The following is a 26,385-nucleotide window of genomic DNA, read 5'->3' on the forward strand; positions in this document are numbered from 1 at the left end:
TTCTGTGGTGCATCTGTGAAAGTTGGTGAGAGTCGTAGCTGACATGCCAAATTTCCTTCGTCTTCTGAGAAAGTAGAAGCAGGGGTGTGCTTTCTTAACTACAGTGTCGGCATGGGGGGACCAGGATAGGTTGTTGGTGATCTGGACACCTAAAAACTTGAAGCTCTCGATTCTTTCTACTTCGTAGACAGGGGCATGTTCTCCTTTACGCTTCCTGAAGTCGATGACAATATCCTTTGGTTTGATAACATTGAGGGAGAGACTATTGTTGCCGCAACAGTTCACCAGATTCTCTATCTCATTCCTATACTCTGTCTCATCAGCAAACTTGAAAATCGAATTGGCCACATAGTCATAGGTGTATAAGGAGTATAGTAGGGGGCTGAGAATACAGCCTTGTGGGGCATCGGTGTTGAGGATGATCGTGGAGGAGGTGTTGTTGCCTATCCTTACTGATTGTGGTCTGTGAGTTAGGAAGTTCAGGATCCAGTCGCAGAGGGAGGTGCCGAGGCCCAGGCCACGGAGTTTGAAGATGAGTTTTGTGGGAATAATAGTGTTGTGGTTATACAGTTTATAATACCTTTGCATATGTTGTTCCAGGCACATTGTGAATTCTCACTATATATAAGGCACTTTATAATTACCTTAACCCAGTCTACTTATTATAGAAATCTAAAATGAAGGGCTTCTATAATCTGATTTCAATTTACCCTTGTTCAATCAATACACTCAAGAATATGGGACATGTGCTGGAAAATGGAATTAGCACAACTTTAGTGGTAGTTATTGTCGGTGCAGACTCAATGGGCCGAAGGGCCTTTTCTGTGCTGTGCGACGCTGTGACTCGATAACAGTGCTGTCTTGAAATATGGGTGGCGATCTTACCATCGTGCCCATTGGCTGATGGGCGGGTCGAGCCAGTAAGAGCACGAGACAGCCGAGAAATCAGGTTGACACCCGATTTCTCACCTCTTGCGATCTTACAAGCACTGGATATCCGGCATGATCAGTCTCATGCCCTTTTCTGGCATAAGACTGAATAAATTATTTAAATTACATTTAAATATCATTTAAATGAAATAAATGAGCCCGAGACTTAATCGTCTGGGCTCACTTGCCTGTGTGACCTCATTGGGGGAGGTTCTCTCTGGTGAGAATCACGGCAGGTCCCCAGCAATGGGCATGGCACACTGGCATTGCCTGCTGGACACCCTGGCATTGCCCATTGGGTCATGATGTGGAGATGCCGGCGTTGGACTGGGGTAAACACAGTAAGAGTTTTAACAACACCAGGTTAAAGTCCAACAGGTTTATTTGGTAGCAAATACCATTAGCTTTCGGAGCGCTGCTCCTTCGTCAGATGGAGTGGAAATCTGCAGATTTCCACTCCATCTGACAAAGGAGCAGCGCTCCGAAAGCTAATGGTATTTGCTACCAAATAAACCTGTTGGACTTTAACCTGGTGTTGTTAAAACTCTTACTGTGATTGCCCATTGGGTACCAAGCAGTGCCAAGTGGGTGGGGCATGAGGAGGTGGGGCCTACTGGGGAAATAGGGCCAGACTGGGGATGGGCCGATTGGCGGGGGGGGACCACTACACACACTGCAGTTGCGATCAGTGGTGGGGGGGGGGGGGGGGGGTGGGGGCACTACTTTACATAGCGTTCGGTTGAGGGGGGGCGAATGCGGGTTGTGGGGGTCGATCGGTTCAACTGGGATGAGGGGGGAGGGGTCGATCGGTCTGGCTGGGAGGAGGGGGTGGGTATAGGATGTGGGCCCCTGCGGTAGTTGGGGGCAGGCATGCTTTAGGCCACAGAGACCAGCTGAGAGCAGCAATGGCTGTGTCACAGCTCTCTCTGTTGCTCACTTGGTTGCTGGGGAAGTGCCGGCTGTTTTCCAATCAGCCGGCACTTCCCCAGCTGCACACCCTCCAGTGCCAGTATATCCTTTCTCAAGTAAGGAGACCAAAACTGTACACAGTACTCCAGGTGTGGCCTCACCAGCACCTTATACCGCTGCAACATAATCTCACTGTTTTTAAACTCCATCCCTCTAGCAATGAAGGACAAAATTCCATTTGCCTTCTTAATTACCTGCTGCATCTGCAAATCAACTCCTTGAGATTCCTGCACAAGGACACCCAGGTCCCTCTGCACAGCAGCATGTTGCAGTTTTTTACTATTTAAATAATAGTCCATTTTGCTGTTATTTCCTACCAAAATGGATGACCTCACATTTACTAACATTGTACTCCATCTGCTAGACCCTCGCCCACTCACTTAGATTATCTATATCCCTTTGCAGACTTTCAGCGTCCTCTGCACACTTTGCTCTTCCACCCATCTTAGTGTCATCTGTGAATTTTGACACACTACACTTGGTCCCCAACTCCAAATCATCTATGTAAATCGTAAACAATTGCGGTCCCAACACTGATCGCTGAGGCACACCACTAGTCACTGATCGCCAACCAGAAAAACACCCATTTACCCCCACTCTTTGCTTTCTGTTAGTTAACCAATCCTCTCTCCATGCTAATACATTACCCGTAACACTGTGCACCTTTATCTTATGTAGCAGTCTTTGGTGTGGCACCTTGTCAAATGCCTTCTGGAAATCCACAGGTTCCCCATTGTCCACTACACATGTACTGTTCTCAAAGAATTCCACCAAATTAGTCAAACATGACCTGCCCTTCATGAACCCATGCTGCGTCTTACCAATGAACATAGAACATAGAACATAGAACATTACAGCGCAGAACAGGCCCTTCGGCCCACGATGTTGCACCGACCAGTTAAAAAAAAAAACTGTGACCCTCCAACCTAAACCAATTTCTTTTCGTCCATGAACCTATCTACGGATCTCTTAAACGCCCCCAAACTAGGCGCATTTACTACTGATGCTGGCAGGGCATTCCAATCCCTCACCACCCTCTGGGTAAAGAACCTACCCCTGACATCGGTTCTATAACTACCCCCCCTCAATTTAAAGCCATGCCCCCTCGTGCTGGATTTCTCCATCAGAGGAAAAAGGCTATCACTATCCACCCTATCTAAACCTCTAATCATCTTATATGTTTCAATAAGATCCCCTCTTAGCCGCCGCCTTTCCAGCGAAAACAATCCCAAATCCCTCAGCCTCTCCTCATAGGATCTCCCCTCCATACCAGGCAACATCCTGGTAAACCTCCTCTGCACCCTCTCCAAAGCCTCCACATCCTTCCTGTAATGTGGGGACCAGAACTGCACACAGTACTCCAAGTGCGGCCGCACCAGAGTTGTGTACAGTTGCAACATAACGCTACGACTCCTAAATTCAATCCCCCTACCAATAAACGCCAAGACACCATATGCCTTCTTAACAACCTTATCTACTTGATTCCCAACTTTCAGGGATCTATGCACACATACACCTAGATCCCTCTGCTCCTCCACACTATTCAAAGTCCTCCCGTTAGCCCTATACTCAACACATCTGTTATTCCTACCAAAGTGAATGGGACAATTTATATCCAGATGTCTCGCTATTTCTTCCTTGATGATAGATTTAAGCATTTTCCCTACTACAGAAGTTAAGCTAACCGGCCTATAGTTACCTACCTTTTGTCGACCTCCTTTTTTAAACAGTGGCGTCACATTTGCTGTTTTCCAATCTGCGGGAACCACCCCAAAGTCCAGTGAATTTTGGTAAATTACCACTAGTGCATTTGCTATTTCTCCCGCCATTTCTTTTAGTACCCTGGGATGCATTCCATCAGGACCAGGAGACTTGTCTACCTTTAGCCCCATTAACTTGCCCAACACTACCTCTTTCGTGATAATGATAGTTTCTAGGTTCTCACCTGCCATAGCATCGTGTTCCTGTCATTAATTTTTGGCATGTTATTTGTGTCTTCCACTGTGAGTTCCACCAGGGGAAGTCATACTCAATGAGCCCCACAGGGAGATCAATCAGTGATCCCCCCCTCCCCCCGCCAACCCCCGAGTCTGAACGTTCCCCCTCGCTCCCATCTCCTTTTTTGTAGGGTCTGGTCAGGGGGCGTGTAATGGATTGGTCATGGGGCAGCATGATTGTACAGCGGTTAGCACTGCTTCCTCACAGCGCCAGAACCCCGGGCTCGATTCCCAGCTTGGGTCACTGTCTGTGTGGCATTTGTATGTTCTCCCTGTGTCTGCGTGGGTTTCCTCCGGGTTCTGTGGTTTCCTTCCACTGTCCGAAAAGTGTACTGGTTAGGTGCATTGGCCATGGTAAATTCTCCCTCAGTGTACCCAAACAGGCGCCGAGTGTGGCGGCTAGGGGATTTTTACAGTTACTTCATTGCAGTGTTGGTGTAAGCCTACTTGTGACAACAATAAATAAACATTAAACTCTTCCATGAAGAGTGTTGAAAATCCACTACAGGCAGCTGGTCCTCGGTGGCAGCCTCTGACTGGGAGTCCTTTGCCTCTGGGTCCATGTTAGAGCCAAATCCTTCATCATCTAGATTACTGGCTCTTGAGTTTTTGGAGGGCGGAGTTTGCCATCCACAGACCAGTGTGAAGGATGCAGACAGTGGCGCATTCATAGAAACATTTGCCTCTGTGGAGTGTTCCCTACAGAGGTGATCTATGTGCTTCTATCAGGTCTTCCCCCTGCTTTCTACCTTATAAAACACCAGTCCTGTCTTCCTGAAAATAACTCCTGGAATCAGATGTTATTATTAGCTATGTTATATTTTCCTTGGCTATTTATATTTATGGAGGCATATTTTTCAGGTTCATTATGACTGGTGGCGGCGGATCCTGAAATATTTTTGGATTATTGTTGTTTCCTATACAATGCTGGTCTTGGTCCTTGTGTACACCTATCAGTTTAAGTCATTCCCAAATCTGTGGCAAAACATGACAGGAATGGATATTGACAAGTGAGTAATCAAAAATGTAATAAAAGGTGTTGTGTAAGACAGTCCAAAATAATGTTTTATTTGATATCAAATGCCTGCTAATTTCAGAAAGACATTATAATGGATAAGATAAGTGCACAATTTCATTAAAATGAGTATAACTGCACATTACATTTTTAATAATATGCAAAGAATAAGAAAGTTCACCCACCTTCTCAGGGCAACTAGGAATGGGTAATAAATGTTGGCCTTGCAAGTAGCATCCACATCCTGAGAGTGATTTATTTTTAAAATAATTAACCTGTAAAGAACAAATAATGGTTAATAATCAAAGTGTCAAATTTAAATACACTTCACATAGATTATGATTTAATTGAAACGAAATAAGTGAAATTATTACTATCTATTCACATTAACCTGCATCTTTTGATGTTCAGCATGAACCTAGCTCTGTATTCCACAATTGGAAAAAAAAGCTCAGTTTATTTTGATCAGAATATGTTACACGTTCCTTTCAAAACCTTATGCATTATATTATTTATTTTTGTTAAAGATTGAAGGACCTTGGATTAGAACAATTCAGCATCACAGATCTGTTTACCAGCATTTTCATCCCCACATCTTTCTTGCTGGTCTGTGTGTTACATCTACATTATTTCCATGATCGTTTTCTGGAGCTCACTGATTTAAAAGCTGTTACCAGCAAACAGGAAAGCACGATCTATAGGTAAGAAACAATCCCTATTGTATTGACAAATCAGTTAATAGGGCTGAATATCTCTTGATCATTATTCATCATGATCTCAATTCTGGCTCTGATCTTTTTGGTCTGTTGCAATAACCAAGCATATGAAATGGATTATATGTTGTAAGTATATGCCACATATTAATTGTAAAAACTGAAATATATGCATTTTTTAGCCATCATTAACTAAAGATTTGAATATGAATGTGAAATATTACAGCTTCTTTTATGTGTTAAGATTATTGAAATATAAAGGCTCAGTGGACAGGGTTACATTTTCCCTTCAACATCAGAGTACTCACCTGGTGAACTGGTTCAGAATCTTACGAGAATGTTTGGCAGAGTGTTAGTTCTGGTGAGAAAACTGGTGTGGAACTCTCCAGCTCCACTGGCCAGTTTTCTCTCTGTATCATGTCACTTTAACTGCCAAAAAAAAGACTGGGGGTGGAGGGGGGAGACTTGTTCACATCTGTGCGACATCACGTTAGCGAGATATGAAAATCTAATAAAAGGGGTAAGAATTAGCTAGGGGGAATGGTTAATTATATTTAAATTTATTAAAAAGAATGTAAATCAGGTTGTTACCCACGAAATCAGGTTCTTGCCCATCTGGGAGAGAACCTGATTACATTGATGGTGAGGGCAGCAAAAATTGGAAATCGCTGTCTCGCCAGCGAGATTCACGATTTCCGGATCTTGAGCCCCTGCCACCATTCCGCGCATGGAGACTCTAGGCTCAAGATTCTGCCCGTTATTTGAAATATTGGGGTAAATTTTTGTCCAAGTCCAATTTCAGGCCCTGACTTGGAACTGTGGAAGACATTTTCTGACCCATGGCGAAAGTGTTGGGGTGAGGGGCAGTGAAATTGGGGAGCTGAATCAGGATGTATTCATACTTCCTAAAGGTTTTCCTAGTGTGGGCAGCGATATGGTGGTTTCCCAGCGACGATGGTGGTTTTCGGGGGGGGGGGGGGGGGGATGGAAAATTCTGCTGTGGAGTCAGTAGAGTTAGCTGACACGTTACCCAATGTCCATAAAATCACATCACTATCCAGCAATAGGTGTGATAACCAGTCTATTTCAATGTAAGGTAGAGGTAATGCTGGTCAACCATTCAAAGACACAGTTGTAAATTAAGTCAGGTTTTTTAAAGTAAAACTTTATTTCCCTGGTGTCCATATTGCATTGTAAATGGGACAGTAAGAATACAAAATTGCCTTCTGGATTAAAAGAAATGATAAATCAGTAATTTACTCATTGGCTTTCATTATCACAGACTTAACAGTCCTGCCTGATCTTCCTTTCAGTTTAATGAAGCTCTTGGATTTCTCACTTTTTAATGTTCGTTAATTACAGGTCAGGTTTTGCAACAGAATAAATGGGTTGGTTTGAGAAACAATTCTCCTTTTCAGTTTCCAAAATTCATTTATGGAAATTTATATATGTATAAAAAGACATAAAACAGGATCATTCATTTTATTTATATTTGATAGTTTGTGATATTAGGGTAAATGTAAAGTCACCATAGTCCCAGATGGACATAGGCTACACTCCCCATTAAGGGGAGAAAGTTGACTGGTGGTGATTTAATCTGAGGATCACCACACCTCAGGCAAGGGGTGAGGTTCAGAAGGCGGGCCCTCATGAATAGCCTCAGCTGCTATAGGAATTGCACCCATGTTGTTGGTGATGCTTTGCATCACAAACCAGCTGGCCAGCCAAAAACGCTGATATTACAGTAATAATGACCCAGATTTTGCTGTACAAACACCACTCACTGGCTTAAATTGACAGTGACATCTGACATTTGTACAGAAATCTGAAGTTGCTGTCAGGGATACCCTGCTTCTTTATGGGTTGCACTGTTAGAGTCTTTGCCAATTCATGTAGGAACTATAGGATGCTTCTCATCACCTGAATAACCACATGTACAGGAAGTGTCATTAACTGCTGCAGTTTGAACTTAAGGTTTTGAAGCTTGAACAGCAGCTGGCATCACTGCGGTATATATACTGAGGTTGAGACTTTCATGGATAGCACTTTTATGGATGTGGTCACCCTGCAGATTAAAGGCTTTGCAGGGAGAGAGGAAATGGGTGACAGTCTGGCGATAAAGAAGGAACTGGTAGGTCATGCAGTAATCTCACTTTCCAACCAGTACTTCGCTCTGAACACTGTTGAGAGTGGACCCATATAGTGTGCAGTCAGAGCCTAGTCCATGGATCCACGGCTGGCTTAGATGTACAAAAGGTTAGAGAGAAAATTGGAAAAGCAATAGTGATAGGGGATCTGATAGTTGAGAGAACAGACAGGCCTTTTCTGCGTCCACAAAAGTGAATCCAGGATTGTATGTTGCCTTCCTGATGCCAAGAACAAGGATGTCATTGAGCAGCAGTAGAAACTCTGAGAGGGGTTGAGCAGCCAGCGGTCATGGTCCTTATTGGTACCAATGACAATGAAAGAAAGAGGGATGAAGTCTTGCAGGCAGGGCTTAGGGATCTAGGAAGAAAAAAGACCTCAAATGTAATAATCTCCGGATTACTCACAGGAGCATGTACAAGTGAATTTCGCAATAGGATGATAGAGTAGATGAATGTCTCATTGGAGGGATTGTGCAGGAGGGAGGGCTTTAGATTCCTGGAGTATTGGGGCTGGGGAAGATGTGCAGGCTTGTGGGGCTGAACTGCCTATGCCAGCTCCTAGTTCTTATGTAGGGCAGACAAGTTGCACCTGTACAGAGCTGGGGCAATTGTCCTTGTGAGGCAATTTGCTGGTGTTTTTTGAGAGTGGGTAAACTAAGTTTCCAGTGGTGTGGGAACCAGGAGGTAATATTACAGAGGAAAACCAAGATACACAGACCTTGGGAGTGATAGAACTTGAGTAGGAAATAGAAAGGTATAAGTCAGAGTAAGAGAGAATACAATGAGGTCTAATTTGGGTTTACTGGACATGTATCTAAATGCACAGAATATGGTAGTTAAGGTTCCTGAGCTGCAGGTGCAGATATCTACATAGAAATAATGGCAATAATGGAGACCTGACTCAAAAAAACATCAGGACCGAGTAACCGAGTACTTGATTTGATATTTCTCAATACGAGGGGCTGGAACCATCCCCCCTCCCACCCCAACCCCCACCACCACCACCACTAACAGGTTTGATGGTGCAGGGATTTGTTAAATCCAGCAGGCAGCCTGCCTACTGCCAACCTGTCCACACCAGAAATTTTATGGGAGCAGGTTAAGAGGAGATTTGATATGGATGTTCAAAATGTTGAGTGGTCTGGATAGTAGATATTTCAGCATCTCAATCCCTTATTAAGTTAGATGCATAACAAAAGTAGAAAATGCTGGAAAATCTCAGCAGGTCTGACAGCATCTGTGAAGAGCAAATAGAGCCAACGTTTTGAGTCTGAATGATCCTTCGTCGGAGCTGTGGCTCCTGACTCGAAACATTGGCTCTATTCTCTCTCCATATATGCTGTCAGATCCTGCTGAGATTTTCCAGCATTTTCTGTTTTTGTTTCAGATTCCAACATCTGCAGCATTTTGCTTTTATCTCAAGTTAGGTGCAATGTTGGTTGTCTACTATCTACCTTAATTTTAATACTTGGATGTTTTAATCCAGCTCAGCATCAGCATGATGAATATCATGTACTTTTGTCCTTATCAAAACATTCAGTTGGTGAATCATGTTTTGGCATCCTTATTGTTCACATCACTGCCATCATCCCTATAAATGATGCAACATTATTTGGCCAGAGGATGGGCAGGTGACCTACTCTGGCTCAACCCATTCACATGAGGTGCAGTACAGTCAATGACTAATCATTTGAAAATATTAATAATCACCATCCATAACCAAAAGATTTTGCATAGATAGTACAGCTGATTTAATATTGTAACAACGTGAGAAATAAGAGTTAAGACATTTTGGGACAAGTGTATCAGAACAAAGTTGAATTTTTTTATTCATTCATGGGATGCAGGCATCTCTGACAAAGCCTGTATATATTGCCTATGCCGAATTCCTCTTGCAAATGTGGTGGTGTTACCATTTGAACTGCTGCATTCCATGTGTTGAAGATACTCCAACAGTGCTCTTAGAGAGGCAGTTCAAGGATTTGATGCATTGGGGGTGATTTTGAGGTTGCACTCTCCATCTGTAGGAGTGGTGATGCGTGCTCAAAATCCGGAGAGCGCGATTCGTGCAGGCGAGTTTCCAAGTTCCGACCTTCCTGGCTCCTCGCCAGTGGAGTGGCCTGAAACATGCCGCGGGACTCCAGAATGCTAATTTTAATACATTAGCATGTCATTAGCAAGCACGCTCTCCGGGACTTCCCCGCTCACTGGATATTCAGTGGGCGCCACGTCGGCACCATTTATAACAGGCTGGCATGCAGGCAGTGCTTCCCGTGTCCTCCTTTTTGGGTTACTGTCCATATCACTGCTGAGGGAGTGCCCTTCCTTAGTGGGAGTTGGCAAGAGGGTGGGAGGGGCATAGCACTGCCATATTCACACTCCACAAGGATAACGTGTCAGGTGAGCGCGGGTGGTTCCCTAAGTTTGGTGGTATCATGGTGGTATCAACAGATGGGTGAACAAAGTGAATTTTATTGACAAACATTCAGAACAATAGTGCCTATATTTACCTGTGCCCACTAAGTGCTTACAGTTTCTTAATCTTCCTCACACTCCCACTACATCTAGGTATCTCCCCAGGAGTCGCAGCTGAGGTTGAGGTGGCCTGCTGACTTCCTTGTCCTTTTGCCTGAGATTACTTTGGCATATATCCCTTCTAGTGCTGGGACCTTGAGGGTCCAAGCATGCTTTCAGGCAGCATGAATGTTGAACTGCTGTCCTCTTCAGTGCCAGGGACTGGAGGCGTTACACCCACAGGGAGAGTGATGTCAGATGAACCAGAGATGCCCAAGGTTCCCTGGCTGTTGGACCCGGGCTATACTCCTGCCAGTGCCTGCACCATGCAGTCGAAGCCCTGAACCATGGTGTGGATATGTCCTGCCATAGAGTGCACATCTTTCCCTCTGTTCTCTACCCCAGCACCAACCTGGCAACGTTGGCCTTGGTGTGCTGCAGAGATGACACCATCTCCTCGGATAGAAGGTGATGGTACTCCTCCAATGGCCTTACAGTCTGAGAGGTGCAACTATCATCCCTTCCTGAGACACTCAACACTGACTTTGCAACTCCAGCAGTTGTGGGACAACTGGGGCCTGGGGCACATCTATTGGCTGGGGCTCAGCAGGGTCCTGGACTCCAGCATCCTTCTAAATGCCAATCCCCTGGGACATCCCTGCCTCTGCCTGCTTTAGATTTTCAGCTGTGAGGTGTTCACAAGTGAGTAACCCAGAAGCCTGCCTGCTTGTTGAACTCAAAGTGAGAGTATCTGCACTGGTGCCAGTGTGGGTGACAGCTGTGACGCATCCTCCATGGTGGGGTCGGAGAAGCCCCCTCTGTACTAGTTCTGGGGGTGGGGGGGCACAAGGATGGTCTGGCTTGTTTCGGTGCTCAGCCTGAAAGAGAAGCCACATGGCATCAGTATATTACATGGGGCACGAGGAGAACATTGTTTACTCGCTTGAGTCTTGATGAATGACAGCATTTGTAATGAGGATTCTCATGTTTCTTTGCTGTCCCCATTTCACTAGCAGCGCTTCCCCGCAACTCGGGCATGACTTACTCAGTTAATGGTAAGGTGTTGGGGAGAGTTACAGAACAAAGAGATCTAGGGGTACATGTTCATAGCTCCTTGAAAGTGGAGTCACAGGTGGACAGAGTGGTGAATAAGGCATTCAGCATGCTTGGTTTCATCGGTCAGAACACTGAATACAGGAGTTGGAATGTCTTGTTGAAGTTGTACAAGACATTGGTAAGGCCACACTTGGAATACTGTGTGCAATTCTGGTCACCCTATTATAGAAAGGATATTATTAAACTAGAAAGAGTGCAGAAAAGATTTACTAGGATGCTACCAGGACTTGATGGTTTGAGTTATAAGGAGAGGCTGGAAAAACTGGGACTTTTTTCTCTGGAGCGTAGGAGGCTGAGAGATGATCTTATAGTGGTCTATAAAATAATGAGGGGCACAGATCAGCTAGATAGTCAATATCTTTTCTCAAAGGTAGGAGAGTCTAAAACTAGAAGGCATAGGTTTAAGGTGAGAGGGGAGAGATACAACAGTGTCCAGAGGGGCAATTTTTTCACAGAGGGTAGTGAGTGTCTGGAACAAGCTGTCAGAGGTAGTAGTAGAGGCAGGTACAATTTTGTCTTTTAAAAAGCATTTAGACAGATACATGGATAAGATGGATATAGAGGGATATGGGCCAAATGCGGGCAATTATGATTAGCTTAGGGGTTTTTAAAAAAGGGCAGCATGGGCAAGTTGGGCCGAAGGGCCTGCTTCCATGCTGTAAACCTCTATGACTCTATGACTTCAGCTGGCTGCACCTGCTGATGCCTGTTGAGCTCTAGTTTGCCCTGCAATGACATGAATAGGGAGTGAGTAGGTGTAAGTGTGAACATTTAAGATGGTGATGAGGTTTGGCAGGCATGGGTTGTAGCTGGAGTGTATGGAGCATAGCAGGTACTGGTGATTGTGGGAGGGAGGGGGGGATCTGGTGCCTGTTGTTGGCAGAGGCCAAGGTGGCTGAGTGCAACAAGGGGTTGGTGTGCAAGGGATGCAGTGGGAGATTGGAGGTGATTCATTTATCCTGGCTGAGCAAAGAAAATCGTTCATTTTCTTCTGACACTGTTATCCCATCCTCTTATGTAGTGCAATTGCACTGACCAGTGCTGCCACTTCATTCGAGGTAGGGGTGGTCACCCTGCTGGACATCCATCTCCTGGAATGCAGGTTTAGGGTTTCCCGCCTCCGTGCCACTTGATCGAGCAATCTGGTGATGGCCCACTCCGTGAAGTGCTTCTTGGCTACCATCCTCTGGAGTCATTATGGAATATGTGCTGGGGCACTGTTTATATGGAAGTCCACTTATAGAGCTGCAGTTAAGTCATTACGTGGCGGGCAAATCAGAGGGAACGCACTGCTGGAACAGCATGAACCTTATGCCAATAAAAATTAATACTAATGAGCCATAAGATTCAGACCAAAATCATTCCGGTGCCATCAACAGGAATCGCTCAGTTTTTCGCACCAGAACCAATACTCGGCCATTGTTTGGTAAAATTTCACCCAATGGCAGTGAAGGAGCCTCAAAATATTTCCAAGTCAGGATGATGTGTAACTTTGAGGGAACCTTGCACATGATGGTGTTCCCATGCCCCTTTGTTCCTCTGGCTGGTAGCGGTTCTGAATTTGGAAGGTGCTGTCAAAGGAGCTTTGATGAATTGTGGCAGTGCATCTTGTAGATGGCTAAAAACTTCTGCCTATGTGTGATTGTGGTGGAGGGAGTGAACGTTTGAGGTGATGGATTTTGTCCATGCTTAAATGGTAGTGAACTTCTGATTGTTGTTGGAACTGCAGTTGTCCATGCAAGTGGACAGCATTCCATTGCACTCCTGATTTCTTCCTTGTAAATAGTGGAAAGGTTTGGGAGAGAAAGAAGATGAGTTACTCATTGCAAAATACCCAGCCTCTGATTTGCTTTTCCAGCCAAAGTATTTATGGGAAGATTCGGTGAGGGATACCTTTTTAATGTCAAGGGATGATGGCTCTATTGGAGATAGTCATTGCTTGGCACTTAGTGACACAAGCATTACTTGCCACTTATCAGTACAAGCCTTAATGTAGTCCAGCTTTTGCTGCATCCAGCCACAGATGGCTTCATTTTCTGAGGAGTTGCTCTTGAACTTAACACTTTTCAATCATCAGTATAAGTCCCCCTTTTTAACCATATAATGGAAAGAAAGTCATTTTTTAAGCAACTACAGATTGTTGGACCTCGAACACTGCCCTGAGGAACTCTTGCAGCTATGTCCTGGGATTTAGATCATTGGTCTCCCACAAACCACAACCAGCTTCCTTTGTGCTAGCTATAACTCCACCTAGTGGTGACTTTTCCCCTATTTTTCATTGACTTCAATTTTACTCGGCTCCTCTGCCACATTTGGTCGAATGCTTCCTTGATGTCAAGGACAATCACTCTTGCCTCACCTCTGGAATTCACATCTTTGTCCAAGTTTTGCTCAAGGTTACAATGAGGCCTGGAGCAGTGTGGTCCTGGTAGAACCCAAAATGAGCATTGTCAGGCAGATTAATTAGTAAGTGCCAATTCATAGCACTGTGGATGATACTATCCATCAGTTTATGAATGATTGAGTGTAGGCTGATAAACGCTAACTCTCAGGGTGGCAGTGATATAGTGGTATTGTTGCTGGACTAGTAATCTAGTGACCAGGGGTAAGGTTTGAATCCCATCACAGATTATGTTGAAATTTGAATCCAATAAAAATCTGGAATTAAAAGGCTAATGATGACAATAAAATCATTGTCATTTGTTATAAGATCCCATCTGGTTCACTAATGTTCTTCAGGGAAAGAAATCTGCCATCCTTACCTGGTCCAGCCAACATGTGACTCCAGACCCACAACAATGTGGCTGACTTTTTAATGCCCTCTGAAATGGCCTACCAAGCCACTCAGTTCAAGGGCAATTAGGGATGTACAATAAATGCTGTCTCAGCCAGTGATGCCCATATCCCATCAATGAGTTTTTAAAAAATGTTCAGATTGAATTTGCCTTGCTTTTTCTTGACAGGATCTGGCCAAATTTCCATTTGTCATTTGTAACTGTACTGAAACAGCTTTGCTAGAAGTGCAGTTAATTCTGGAGATTATGAATTCAGCACTACAGCTGGGATGTTGTGAGGGTCTGTAGCCAAAAAAGCCATCTAAGTATGGCATATATCCTTCCCTAAAGGTGAATTGGATCCAGATATTACATGTTCACTATTTCTGGTATTAGCATTTTGTCCCAGATTTATTTAATTTACTGAATTTAAGTTTTTCAGCTGCCCAGTGAGATTTTTCATTAGTCCAGTCTCTAGTCCATTACCACAATGCTATCATTCCCTCAATGTTAATAATATTATATCCTGCCTTACCTTTGCTAATATTTATTATTTTCCATTGCTTCAGTGGTAACTATAAGCTTACTAATCATTTAACTGTGTGTTGTGGTGTGTTGGCTAATCGTGACAGTTTGTGGTTTCTTATTACCTCTGTTTCTTTCCTCTTTCTCCCTTTGTCCATTTATGTGTTTGCCATTACTTCATTTTCCAGCCATGCCAAAGTTAATGGGCGTGTTTATCTGTTAGTAAATAGGTGGGTACTGTTGTGCTTTCCATTAGTAATATCAAAAGTTCATTGCAATTTTATTACCTGCCCCAAGTTGCAGCATGCAAGTCACTCTTGTTTTGGAACTGCTTTTGCACGAAAATCCCAATTATCTGCACCATATTTTTAATTGCATTCTGGATATTGAGATCATAAGATGTATATAATGTTTTAACAGTAACTTTGGTATTTAAAGTCTTGTGTTTTCTATTAAAAGTTTTATATTTCAAATATTAAGGCTTGCATTTACAATGTATATCAAACTACTTTAAATTTAAACTTCATCTGGCTAATTGTCCAGCCTTATAGTCAATGTTAACTAGTGTGGAGTTTTAAACAAATGATTAGCTAACAGGGACAAAGAAATTTTAATTTTTTGATATCCCTTGGGGTTTCTCCCAGTTTGCACTTATAATTTAATGGAGACCTACAAAATTTCAGAGCTTCATTAATTGAACCAGTGACTAATGTCACTTGAACACATTTCACGGAATCTTGTGTCTCCCCAATACAGTGCAGTTAGGTACTTTTGAACTTCTACCAACAGATTGAAGAATTAAAAACAAAATCTCCTGTTAAAATAGTGAAAAGCAAACAGTTTACACTGAAAGTAGGGGTGAGATTCTTCGGTCTCGTCCGTGGTGGGACCCATTGCGAGTGAGAATGGAAAATTTGGTGTTTCACAGAAACTCCATTTACCATCAACGGCACCAGAAAACCCCAACCAAGTATGAGGACAGAAGATTTTGTCCCAAAATTCTGTTCCACTTCAATTATTATCAAAAAATATTATTATTGAATTTCCAGCTTTTAACATCTTGCCTAGATAGAATATCCTGTATACCCAACACAGTATCCAAATTCCTGAAACCCAAATGCAGTACTAAAAAAAAATAAACAAATAAAAATATAATGGCAATAAAACCTTTCATTTATTTAGCATCTTTAATGGAGAAAGATGTCTTAAAGCAAAAAGGTGGATGCCAAGCAGGCTTTCCTGCAGGATAACTTCTTGAATCTGAATTTAATTCTTAAGAACCAGAAAAAACCAGCCCATCATAGCATACATTCAGATTACTCACTTTTCAGATTCGCCACTTAGCTGGTATAACTCAGAATAATTGGTCATCTGAAATATGTGCATGATATGTGTGTACATTGAATCCATGAACATGACTCAAATGGTGACTTACCCAGAATGCTTACTTTTCATATAAAGCTAGTCCCGGTTTCCTGTGACTGAAATTTTAGGCCCCAATAGGGGTGAGTACAAAGGTGGGTGGATGCATAAACTTGTGTTGTTGTCAGGCTTGTCAGTTTCCCAGCACCATTCTTCCCCTGGTAGAATGGCGGTGGCCAGCAGGGCTTGCCACCCATAAGCAATTGGTAACCAACTCAACTTGTCAAAAGCCTATCATCAGAGACTGACAGTCAGGAGCCCTCCGTACCTGCCTGGTTTCAGCTGCAGCCACAGGTCATCGTATGGAGGGGTTTTCCCTGCAGAATGTGGCCTGGCTATTTTAACTTTAAAATAGTTAGAGGGCATCCCAAAACACTGCTTCAGTGTTAAAGGGCCCTCGAGCTTCAAAAGAAACAATCCAGCATTTTAAATTGAATGGCAAGCCCTCGAATAGGCCCTAACTGAATAATTCAAGGAAAATCACAGTGGGATGACTGCCCCCCCGCCCCCATAGAGTGCAAGCATCTGACTACCCCCAACTCATTTCAATCTGATGGTGGGGTCCTGAAGCCTGTAGGGAAAATCCTTCCACTGATATAATTAGAAAAGGTGAACAGTTTGTCTGCGCACTGACTTCTCTGGAGAAAATTAAGTTGTCCTCAAAAGCTGTTCTTTTCAGATTATGCTTTTACAGGTGATAATCTCAGTTTCACCTAGTACTAACCTGCAATTTTACTAGATTGGAGTAATAAGACCTTCTTTAGTCTGCTTAAACTTTCTTCATTACACAAACCGCTGTTCCTTAAGATATTGGTGTTGTCATTGGAAACCCTTTAAAATTAGCACTCAGAAACGGCACGGTAGCACAGTGGTTAGCATTGCTGCTTCACAGCTCCAGGGACCTGTGTTCGATTCCCGGTTTGGGTCACTGTCTGTATGGAGTTTGCACATTCTCCTCGAGTCTGCATGGGTTTCCTCCGGGTGCTCCGGTTTCCTCCCACAGTCCAAAGATGTGCGGGTTAGGTTGATTGGCTATGCTAAACTTGCTCCTTAGTGTCCTGAGATGTATAGGTTAGAGGGATTAGCGGGTAAATGTGTAGGGATATGGGGGTAGGGCCTGGGTGGGATTGTGGTCAGTGCAGACTCGATGGGCCAGATGGCCTCTTTCTGCACTGTAGGGATTCTAAACACTGATGCTTGTAGCAATGATAAACTAAAACACAGTACAAGTTTTTGTCACAGGAATGGCTCAGTGTACCTGAACCCCTAATCAGATCTAATCCCACATGGAGTTCTGCACTGAATCCTCCAGCGGCATCATAATCTCTGTTATTAATTTTTTAAAATAGCACAGGGTACATGGGAAAACTTGGAACAGAAGCAGTTCTAAAAGGTTAATTCAGAGAAATCCAGAAGAAACTACTATGCTAATATATTGAAATTTGCCTTTCCTTTACATAACCAAAGTTGCTTCCAAATGTGAATTCAGGACTTGCTTTGTTTCCAACTTCACAATGACTGGCTTTTAAAAAGGCTTAACTGACTAACTGCAAGTAGTCTCACAACACCAGGTTAAAATCCAACAGCTTTATTTGGTAGCACGAGCTTTCGGAGCGTTGCCCGTTCATCAGGTGAGTGAAGAGTTCGGTTCACAAACAGGGCATATATAGACACAAACGCAATTACAAGTTAATGGTTGGAATGCGAGTCTTAACAGGTAATCAAGTCTTTTCAGGTTCAGACAATGTGAATGGAGTGACTTCAACTGCCTTTGGTTGAGTTTTTCAAGGAAGTAACTAAGATGATTGATGAGGGTAGGACAGTGGCTGTTGCCTACATGGACTTCAGTAAGGTCTTTGACAAGGTCCCTCATGGCAGACTGGTAAGAAGGTGAAGTTGCACAGGATCAGAGATGAGCTGGCAAGATGGATACAGAACTGGCTCGGTCACAGAAGACAGAGGGTAGCAGTGGATGGGTGCATTTCTGAATGGAGGGCTGTGACAAGTGGCGTTCCTCAGGGATCAGTGCTGGGATCTTTGCTGTTTGTAATAGAACATAGAACATAGAACATTACAGCACAGAACAGGCCCTTCGGCCCACGATGTTGTGCCGACCTTCATCTGAAACCAAGATCAAGCTATCCCACTCCCTACCATCCTGGTGTGCTCCATGTGCCTATCCAATAACCGCTTAAATGTTCCTAAAGTGTCTGACTCCACTATCACTGCAGGCAGTCCATTCCACACCCCAACCACACTCTGCGTGAAGAACCTACCTCTGATATCCTTCCTATATCTCCCACCATGAACCCTATAGTTATGCCCCCTTGTAATAGCTCCATCCACCCGAGGAAATAGTCTTTGAACGTTCACTCGATCTACCCCCTTCATCATTTTATAAACCTCTATTAAGTCTCCCCTCAATCTCCTCCGCTCCAGAGAGAACAGCCCCAGCTCCCTCAACCTTTCCTCATAAGACCGACACTCCAAACCAGGCAGCATCCTGGTAAATCTCCTCTGCACTCTTTCCAGCGCTTCCACATCCTTCTTATAGTGAGGTGACCAGAACTGCACGCAATATTCCAAATGCGGTCTCACCAAGGTCCTGTACAGTTGCAGCATAACCCCACGGCTCTTAAACTCCAACCCCCTGTTAATAAAAGCTAACACACTATATGCCTTCTTCACAGCTCTATCCACTTGAGTGGCAACCTTTAGAGATCTGTGGATATGGACCCCAAGATCTCTCTGTTCCTCCACAGTCTTCAGAACCCTACCTTTGACCCTGTAATCCACATTTAAATTAGTCCTACCAAAATGAATCACCTCACATTTATCAGGGTTAAACTCCATTTGCCATTTTTCAGCCCAGCTTTGCATCCTATCTATGTCTCTTTGCAGCCTACAACACCCCTCCACCTCATCCACTACTCCACCAATCTTGGTGTCATCAGCAAATTTACTGATCCACCCTTCAGCCCCCTCCTCTAAGTCATTAATAAAAATCACAAAGAGCAGAGGACCAAGCACCGATCCCTGCGGCACTCCGCTAGCAACCTGCCTCCAGTCCGAAAATTTTCCATCCACCACCACCCTCTGTCTTCGATCAGACAGCCAGTTACCTATCCAATCGGCCAACTTTCCCTCTATCCCACACCTCCTTACTTTCATCATAAGCCGACCATGGGGGACCTTATCAAACGCCTTACTAAAATCCATGTATATGACATCAACCGCCTTACCTTCATCAACACACCTAGTTACCTCCTCAAAAAATTCTATCAAATTTGTGAGGCACGATTTGCCGTGCTGACTATCCCGGATTAATCCGCATCTTTCTAAATGGTCGTAAATCCCATCCCTAAGGACCTTTTCCATCAATTTACCAACCACCGAAGTCAGACTAACCGGTCTATAATTACCAGGGTCATTTCTATTCCCTTTCTTAAACAGAGGAACAACATTTGCCACTCTCCAGTCCTCTGGCACCATCCCCGTGGACAGCGAGGACCCAAAGATCAAAGCCAAAGGCTCTGCAATCTCATCCCTCGCCTCCCAAAGAATCCTAGGATACATTTCATCAGGCCCAGGGGACTTATCGACCTTCAGTTTATTCAAAACTGCCAGGACATCCTCCCTCCGAACATCTATTTTCTCCATCCTATTAGCCTGTAACACCTTCTCTTCCTGAAAAACATGGCCCCTCTCCTTGGTGAACACTGAAGAAAAGTATTCATTCATCACCTCGCCTATCTCTACTGATTCCATACACAAGTTCCCACCACTGTCCTTGACCGGCCCTAACCTCACCCTGGTCATTCTTTTATTCCTCACATAAGAGTAAAAAGCCTTGGGGTTTTCCTTGATCCGACCCGCCAAGGACTTCTCATGTCCCCTCCTAGCTCTCCTCAGCCCCTTTTTCAGCTCATTCCTTGCTAACTTGTAACCCTCAATCGAGCCATCTGAACCTTGTTTCCTCATCCCTACATAAGCTTCCCTCTTCCTTTTCACAAGACATTCCACCTCTTTTGTGAACCACGGTTCCCTCACTCGGCCATTTCCTCCCTGCCTGACAGGGACATACCTATCAAGGACACCCAGTATTTGTTCCTTGAAAAAGTTCCACTTTTCATCAGTGCCTTTCCCTGACAGTTTCTGTTCCCATCTTATGCCCCCTAATTCTTGCCTAATCGCATCATAATTACCTCTCCCCCAATTGTAAGCCTTGCCCTGCCGTCCGGCCCTATCCCTCTCCATTGCAATAACAAAAGACACCGAATTGTGGTCACTATCTCCAAAGTTCTCTCCCACAACCAAATCTAACACTTGGCCCGGTTCATTTCCCAGTACCAAATCCAATGTGGCCTCACCCCTTGTCGGCCTATCCACATATTGTGTCAGGAAACCCTCCTGCACACACTGCACAAAAAGTGCCCCATCCAAACTATTTGACCTACAAAGGTTCCAATCAATATTTGGAAAGTTAAAGTCCCCCATGACAACTACCCTGTGACCCCCACACGTATCCATAATCTGCTTAGCAATTTCTTCCTCCACATCTCTATTACTATTTGGGGGCCTATAGTAAACTCCTAGCAACGTGACCGCTCCTTTCCTGTTTCTAACTGCAGCCCATATTACCTCAGTGTGCATATCCCCCTCAAAGTGTTTTTCCGCAGCCGTTAAACTATCCTTGATTAACAATGCTACTCCTCCACCTCTTTTACCAGCTTCCCTACACTTACTGAAACATCTATACCCCGGAACGTCCAACAACCATTCCTGTCCTTGTTCTACCCACGTCTCCGTAATGGCCACAACATCGTAGTCCCAAGTAGCAATCCACGCCCCAAGTTCATCCACCTTGTTCCGGATGCTCCTTGCATTGAAGTAGACACACTTCAACCCATCTTCCTGTCTACCGGTACCCACCCTTGACCTTGATACCTTCCCCAATATCTCACCACCCTCAACACTGACTTCCGGACTACAACTCCTTTTCCCACTCCCCTGACAAATTAGTTTAAATCCCCCTGAAGAGCCGTAGCAAATTTCCCTCCCAGGATATTGGTGCCCCTCTGGTTCAGGTGCACCCCGTCCTGTTTGTAGAGGTCCCACCTTCCCCAGAACGTGTTCCAATTATCCACGTATCTGAAACCCTCCTTCCTGCACCATCCCTGCAACCACATGTTTAAGTGCACTCTCTCCCTGTTCCTCAACTCGCTATCACGTGGCACCGGTAGCGTACCAGAGATGACCACATGTTTTGTCTTTGCTCTCAGCTTCCAGCCCAGCTCCCGAAATTCCTGTTTTAAATCCCCGTCCCTTCTCTTACCTATGTCGTTGGTACCAATGTGTACCACGACTTGTGACTGTTTCCCCTCCCCCTTAAGAATCCGGAAAACACGGTCCGAGACGTCACGGACCCTGGCATCCGGTAGGCAACAAACCATCCTCGAGTCTCTTTTGCTGCCACAGAACCTCCTATCTATCCCTCTAACTAACGAGTCCCCAATAACTATTGCCCTCCCGCTCTCCTCCTTACCCTCCTGAGCCACAGGGACGGACTCAGTGCCGGAGATCCTCTCACTGCGGCTCACCACTGGTATGTCGTCCCCCTCAACCGTATCCAAAGCGGAATACTTATTGCTAAGGGGAACGACCACAGGGGATCCCTGCACCGACTGCTTCTTCCCAGCCCCTCTCACCGTCACCCATCTATTTTCATTCCTCGGAGTAACTGTATCCCTGAAGCTTCTGTCTATGGCCATCTCTGCATCCCTAATGATCCTAAGTTCCTCCAACTCCAGCTCCAGTTCCCTTACACGGTTTTGGAGGAGCTGCAGATGGATGCACTTCTCACAGGTATAATCAGCAGGGACACTGACGTCGTCCCTCACCTCGAACATAGTGCAAGAGGAACATTGCACTGCCTTCACACCCATCCCCTCTAGATACCTTGCCAGTACCAGGTAGAAACAGCAAAAAATGAATTAACTCACCCCTGCTCGCCCTTTCTGCCCAAGCCCTGTGAGCCAAAGCCCTACAGCTTTCACTCTGCCTCCTGCTCACTCTGCTGCCCGCTAACGACGCTGCCCGCTCAAAAGTGCGGCCTACTTTTAAACCCTCCAAAAACCTTCCCAGACTCCTGCTGGGCCCACTTTCTGTTTTTAAAAAAAACCTCCGATTTTTTACACAAATTTAACTTAAAATAAATAAATAAATGTAGTGAACAAACCAACTACCTTCTCCTCAGCCTGGTCCTGTGGAACAATGAGGCTGAAAACTGCAAGTTAAGCACTTTTAAACCCTCCAAAAACCTTCCCAGACTCCTGCTGGGCCCACTTCCTGTTTTAATGTATATAAATGGCTTGATTAGTAAGTTTGCGGGCGACACAAAGGTTGGTGGAATTGTGGATAGGGATGAGGACCGTCAGATGGTACAGAAGATTATAGATCCGTTGGAGACTTGGGTGGAGAGATGGCAGATGGAGTTTAATCTGAATAAATGTGAGGTAATGCATTTTGGAAGGTTTAATATAGATGGGGAAGATACAGTAAATGGCAGAACCCTTAAGAGTATTGATGGGCAGAGGGATTTGGGTGTACAGGCACACAGGTCACTGAAAGTGACAACGCAGGTGGAGAAGGTAGTCAAGAAGGCATACGGCATGCTTGCCTTCATCGGCTGGGACATTGAGTTTGAAAATTGGCAAGTCATGTTGCAGCTTCATAGAACCTTAGTTAGGCCGCACTTGGAATATAATGTTCAATTCTGGTCGCCACACTACCAGAAGGATGTAGAGGCTTTGGCGAGGGTACAGAAAAGATTTACCAAGATATTGCCTGGTATGGAGGGTATTAGCTATGAAGAGAGGTTGGAGAAACTTGGTTTGTTCTCACTGGAAAGACAGAGGTTGAGGGGCGACCTGATAGAAGTCTACAAGATTAAGAGGGGCATGGACAGAGTGGATAGTCAGAAGCATTTCCCAGGGTGGAAGAGTCAATTACTAGGGGGCATTGGTTTAAGGTATGAAGGGCAAGGTTTAAAGGAGATGTATAAGGCAAGTTTTTTTTTTACAGAGGATGGTGGGTGCCTGGAATTCACTGCCAGGGGGAGGTAGTGGAAGCAGATACGATAGTGACTTTTAAGAGGCATCTTGACAAATACATGAATAGGATGGGAATAGAGGGAAATGGTCTCCGGAAGGGTAGGGGGTTTTCGTTCAGTCAGGTCGCATGGTTGGTGCAGGCTTGGAGGGCCGAAGGGCCTGTTCTTGTGCTGTAATTTTCTTTGTCCTTTGAGTTGGCATGGGGAGCATCAATTGGCATTTAGTGAGAGGGGGCATGAGGGGCACAAGGAAGACTTTTTGAACTAACTTTTCAAAAGGTTCCCAAATCCACACTATGGTTCATGACCCCTCTGAAATCGACCAACCAAAAGTCTGACTCCACGAAAATTGAAGGGAATTAGGTGGATCTCGGAGATGCCTAAACCTGCAATGTAGACAGCCAAATTGTGAGTGCAGAGTGAGTCCTTGCAGGGTACAACTCACACCCTTACCTTCTGTCAGTGACAATTAGGGCAAGAATGGGGGTGGGAATTCCTGTAGTTGTCCTGCCAACATTTTTAAATGGCTCCAAAATTGTTCTGACTTAATGAAAATCTAGGTCACAGAGTTTATAGCTCAGAAAGTGGCCATTTAGCCCATCAATTCCATGTCGGCTTCCCGCTGAACTGTCAGTCCCACTTCCCCGGTAACCCTGAAAGTACCCATGCAGTTTCCTTGTGAAATCATTGATTGTTTCTGCTTCCACCAACCTCAAGGGTGGAGAATTCCAGGTCCTTCCTGCTTGCTGTGGAAAAATATTCTTCACGTTTCCCCTTCATCTCTTGTCCAAAGTTTTAAATCTGTGCCCTCTAGTCCTTGTACAATCAGGTAATGGGATAGAAATGAATCAAATGCTTATTACCATCTCCTACTTGCCTTGTTCATGTGGTTGCTACATGTCCAGTTCTTCATTAAAGTTAATTGCCAAAGTAAAATATTGCTTTCAATTACCAACGGACAATGTCATGTACAGTCCCTCAACAAATACCTTTATTCTTAAAGAGAATTTTAAAGGAATTTTTTGTTTGTGCACAGTGGTAGGGTGGCAGAGTGGTTAGCACTGCTGCCTCACAGCTCCAGGGACCCAGGTTCAATTCCAGCCTTGGATGACTGTCTATATGGAGTTTTCATGTTCTCCCTGTGTCTGCGTGGGTTTCCTCTGAGTGCTCCAGTTTCCTCTCAGTCCAAAGATGTGCAGGCCATGCTAAATTGTCCCTTAGTGTCCCAAGATGTATAGGTTAGATGGATTGATTATGGTAAATGCCTGGGGCGGCAAGATAGCACAGTGGTTAGCATTGCTGCTTCACAGCGCCAGGGATCTGGGCTCGATTCCCGCTTGGGTCACTGTCTATATGGAGTTTTCATGTTCTCCCTGTGTCTGTGTGGGTTTCTTCCGGGTGCTCTGGTTTCCTCTCACATTTTGAAAGACATGCTGGTTGGGTGCATTGACCCGAACAGGCGCCCAACTGTGGCGACTAGGGGAATTTCACAGTAACCTCATTGCAATGTTTATGTAAGCCTTACTTGTGACTAATAAATTAACTTTACAGGGATAGGGTGGGAAGAGGGCTAGGCTAAGATACTCTGTTAGAGAGAAGATGCAGACTCGATGGGTTGAATGGCCTCATCTGCACTATAGGGATTCTATTATTAAACTACTGTGCTATCAAATGCAGTTTGTGGAGAAAGTGCATGATGTATATTTTTCAAAGCATGCAAGTGTCTTCTTTCACTTTGTAAGATATTCAAATACAACTGCAAATTGAAAGTAAGTATTTTGTCATTTTCGATTCTAACAAAGCAAGCAGAATAAAATGTTAACTTTTGAATGTATGCCTAAACAAATTAAGGCAATGCAGTCTGAAACACATCAAATATGGAATGGCAATTAATATTTGAATGTGTTGATGTTTTGCAAATATAAGCAATGGATGGGAATTGCATGTACTATCCTAACCAGGAAAGCACGCTGCTTTAGCACAGAAACTGCTGTTGTACCAAAAGCATACAATGCAGAGAGAAACATTTAGCAGCACATTTTAAAGGTAATAAACTGCTTCATGCAAATCCTTTAAAAAAAAATATTCTTTCATAAGATCTCTGTTCTCATCCTCTTTTTCTTCCTATGTGAATTACTCTGTACAGAATCAAGCAATACATATCAAATCGTCAGAATGCGTAAGTCTTCCAAAGACATGAAATGCTTGCTCTGATATGTTGTCATTTCATGCTCTCCACTTAAACTCTGACAGTTTTCTTCCCATGGAAAATGTCAAGTTTAAGCATGATTCATAAAAACAATGAACTGCAGGCTGTGAATTGATGCACCAATATTAATGTGCACCTGCTTTAGATAGTTGCTTCATACAAGCAGTTATTCTAAATCTGCTGTATTCTGATGTAGAAATGATCATATGGAAAGACATGTCAAAAGATAGCATAAAGTGCTTGTAATTCTATGTTGAGAAATGTCTGCACCTATTCCCAATAAGGGGAAAAACATGCTAGTTAATGTTTTCTTAACTGGCCTAATAACTGCCAACAGGTTAGTAAACCAGGAGGGAAGTCTCCCAGACATTGGTATGATGAATCTTAACACCAGTGCTCAAAAAGAGGAAAGAATGGAGGATAAAAAGCCAGAGCAGGGTGAAGATGATGAAGAAGAGGATGAGGAGCCTACAGGTGATATATTTTTCATTTATCTTTCTTGGTTAAGCATTTTTTTGGTCTCAGTTAGCTTGGCAACACAATCCTTAGAGGCTATTCCTGTACTATTCTGTTTACAAGTAAGTCCAGATCGTGAAATGGCATTTGGTGCTGTACTGTTACAAGAAGATGATGAAAGAATAGGAAGACATAATGGTTACTTTTCAAAAAAACTATATATTCATCAAAAGAAATATTCAACCATCAAAAGGCGAGTTTGGTATTGGCAGTGCAACATTTTAATATTTATATTGCCAGCAATTCAAAGCCAAATCTGAGGACTGGGAGAATTGTTTTTTGTAAGGGTAGACGTGTGATGATAGGCAGTTGCTATAAGTATATTATATATATCTCTTGGATTATATGTTTCTGCAGAATGCTTAAAATTTCAGCTTTATTTTACAGGCAGTCGATGTGTCCGGTAAAAATATGGCTCAAGAGTTGT

General features: G+C 44.0%; 1 protein-coding gene across 2 annotated transcripts in view; it reads left to right on the forward strand.

Moving 5' to 3' along the window:
* Positions 1-26,385, forward strand: part of piezo2b (piezo-type mechanosensitive ion channel component 2b) — an 825,142-nt gene that overhangs the window by 556,782 nt on the left and 241,975 nt on the right. For both annotated transcript variants that reach the window (XM_078215732.1, XM_078215730.1), the window contains exons 16-18: positions 4,758-4,906; positions 5,439-5,612; positions 25,780-25,916. In XM_078215732.1, the coding sequence (XP_078071858.1) occupies positions 4,758-4,906; positions 5,439-5,612; positions 25,780-25,916 (460 nt within the window). The remainder of the gene's footprint in view (positions 1-4,757; positions 4,907-5,438; positions 5,613-25,779; positions 25,917-26,385) is intronic.

The sequence above is a fragment of the Mustelus asterias genome, chromosome 7, assembly GCF_964213995.1.
Source record: "Mustelus asterias chromosome 7, sMusAst1.hap1.1, whole genome shotgun sequence".
NCBI lineage: Eukaryota > Metazoa > Chordata > Chondrichthyes > Carcharhiniformes > Triakidae > Mustelus > Mustelus asterias.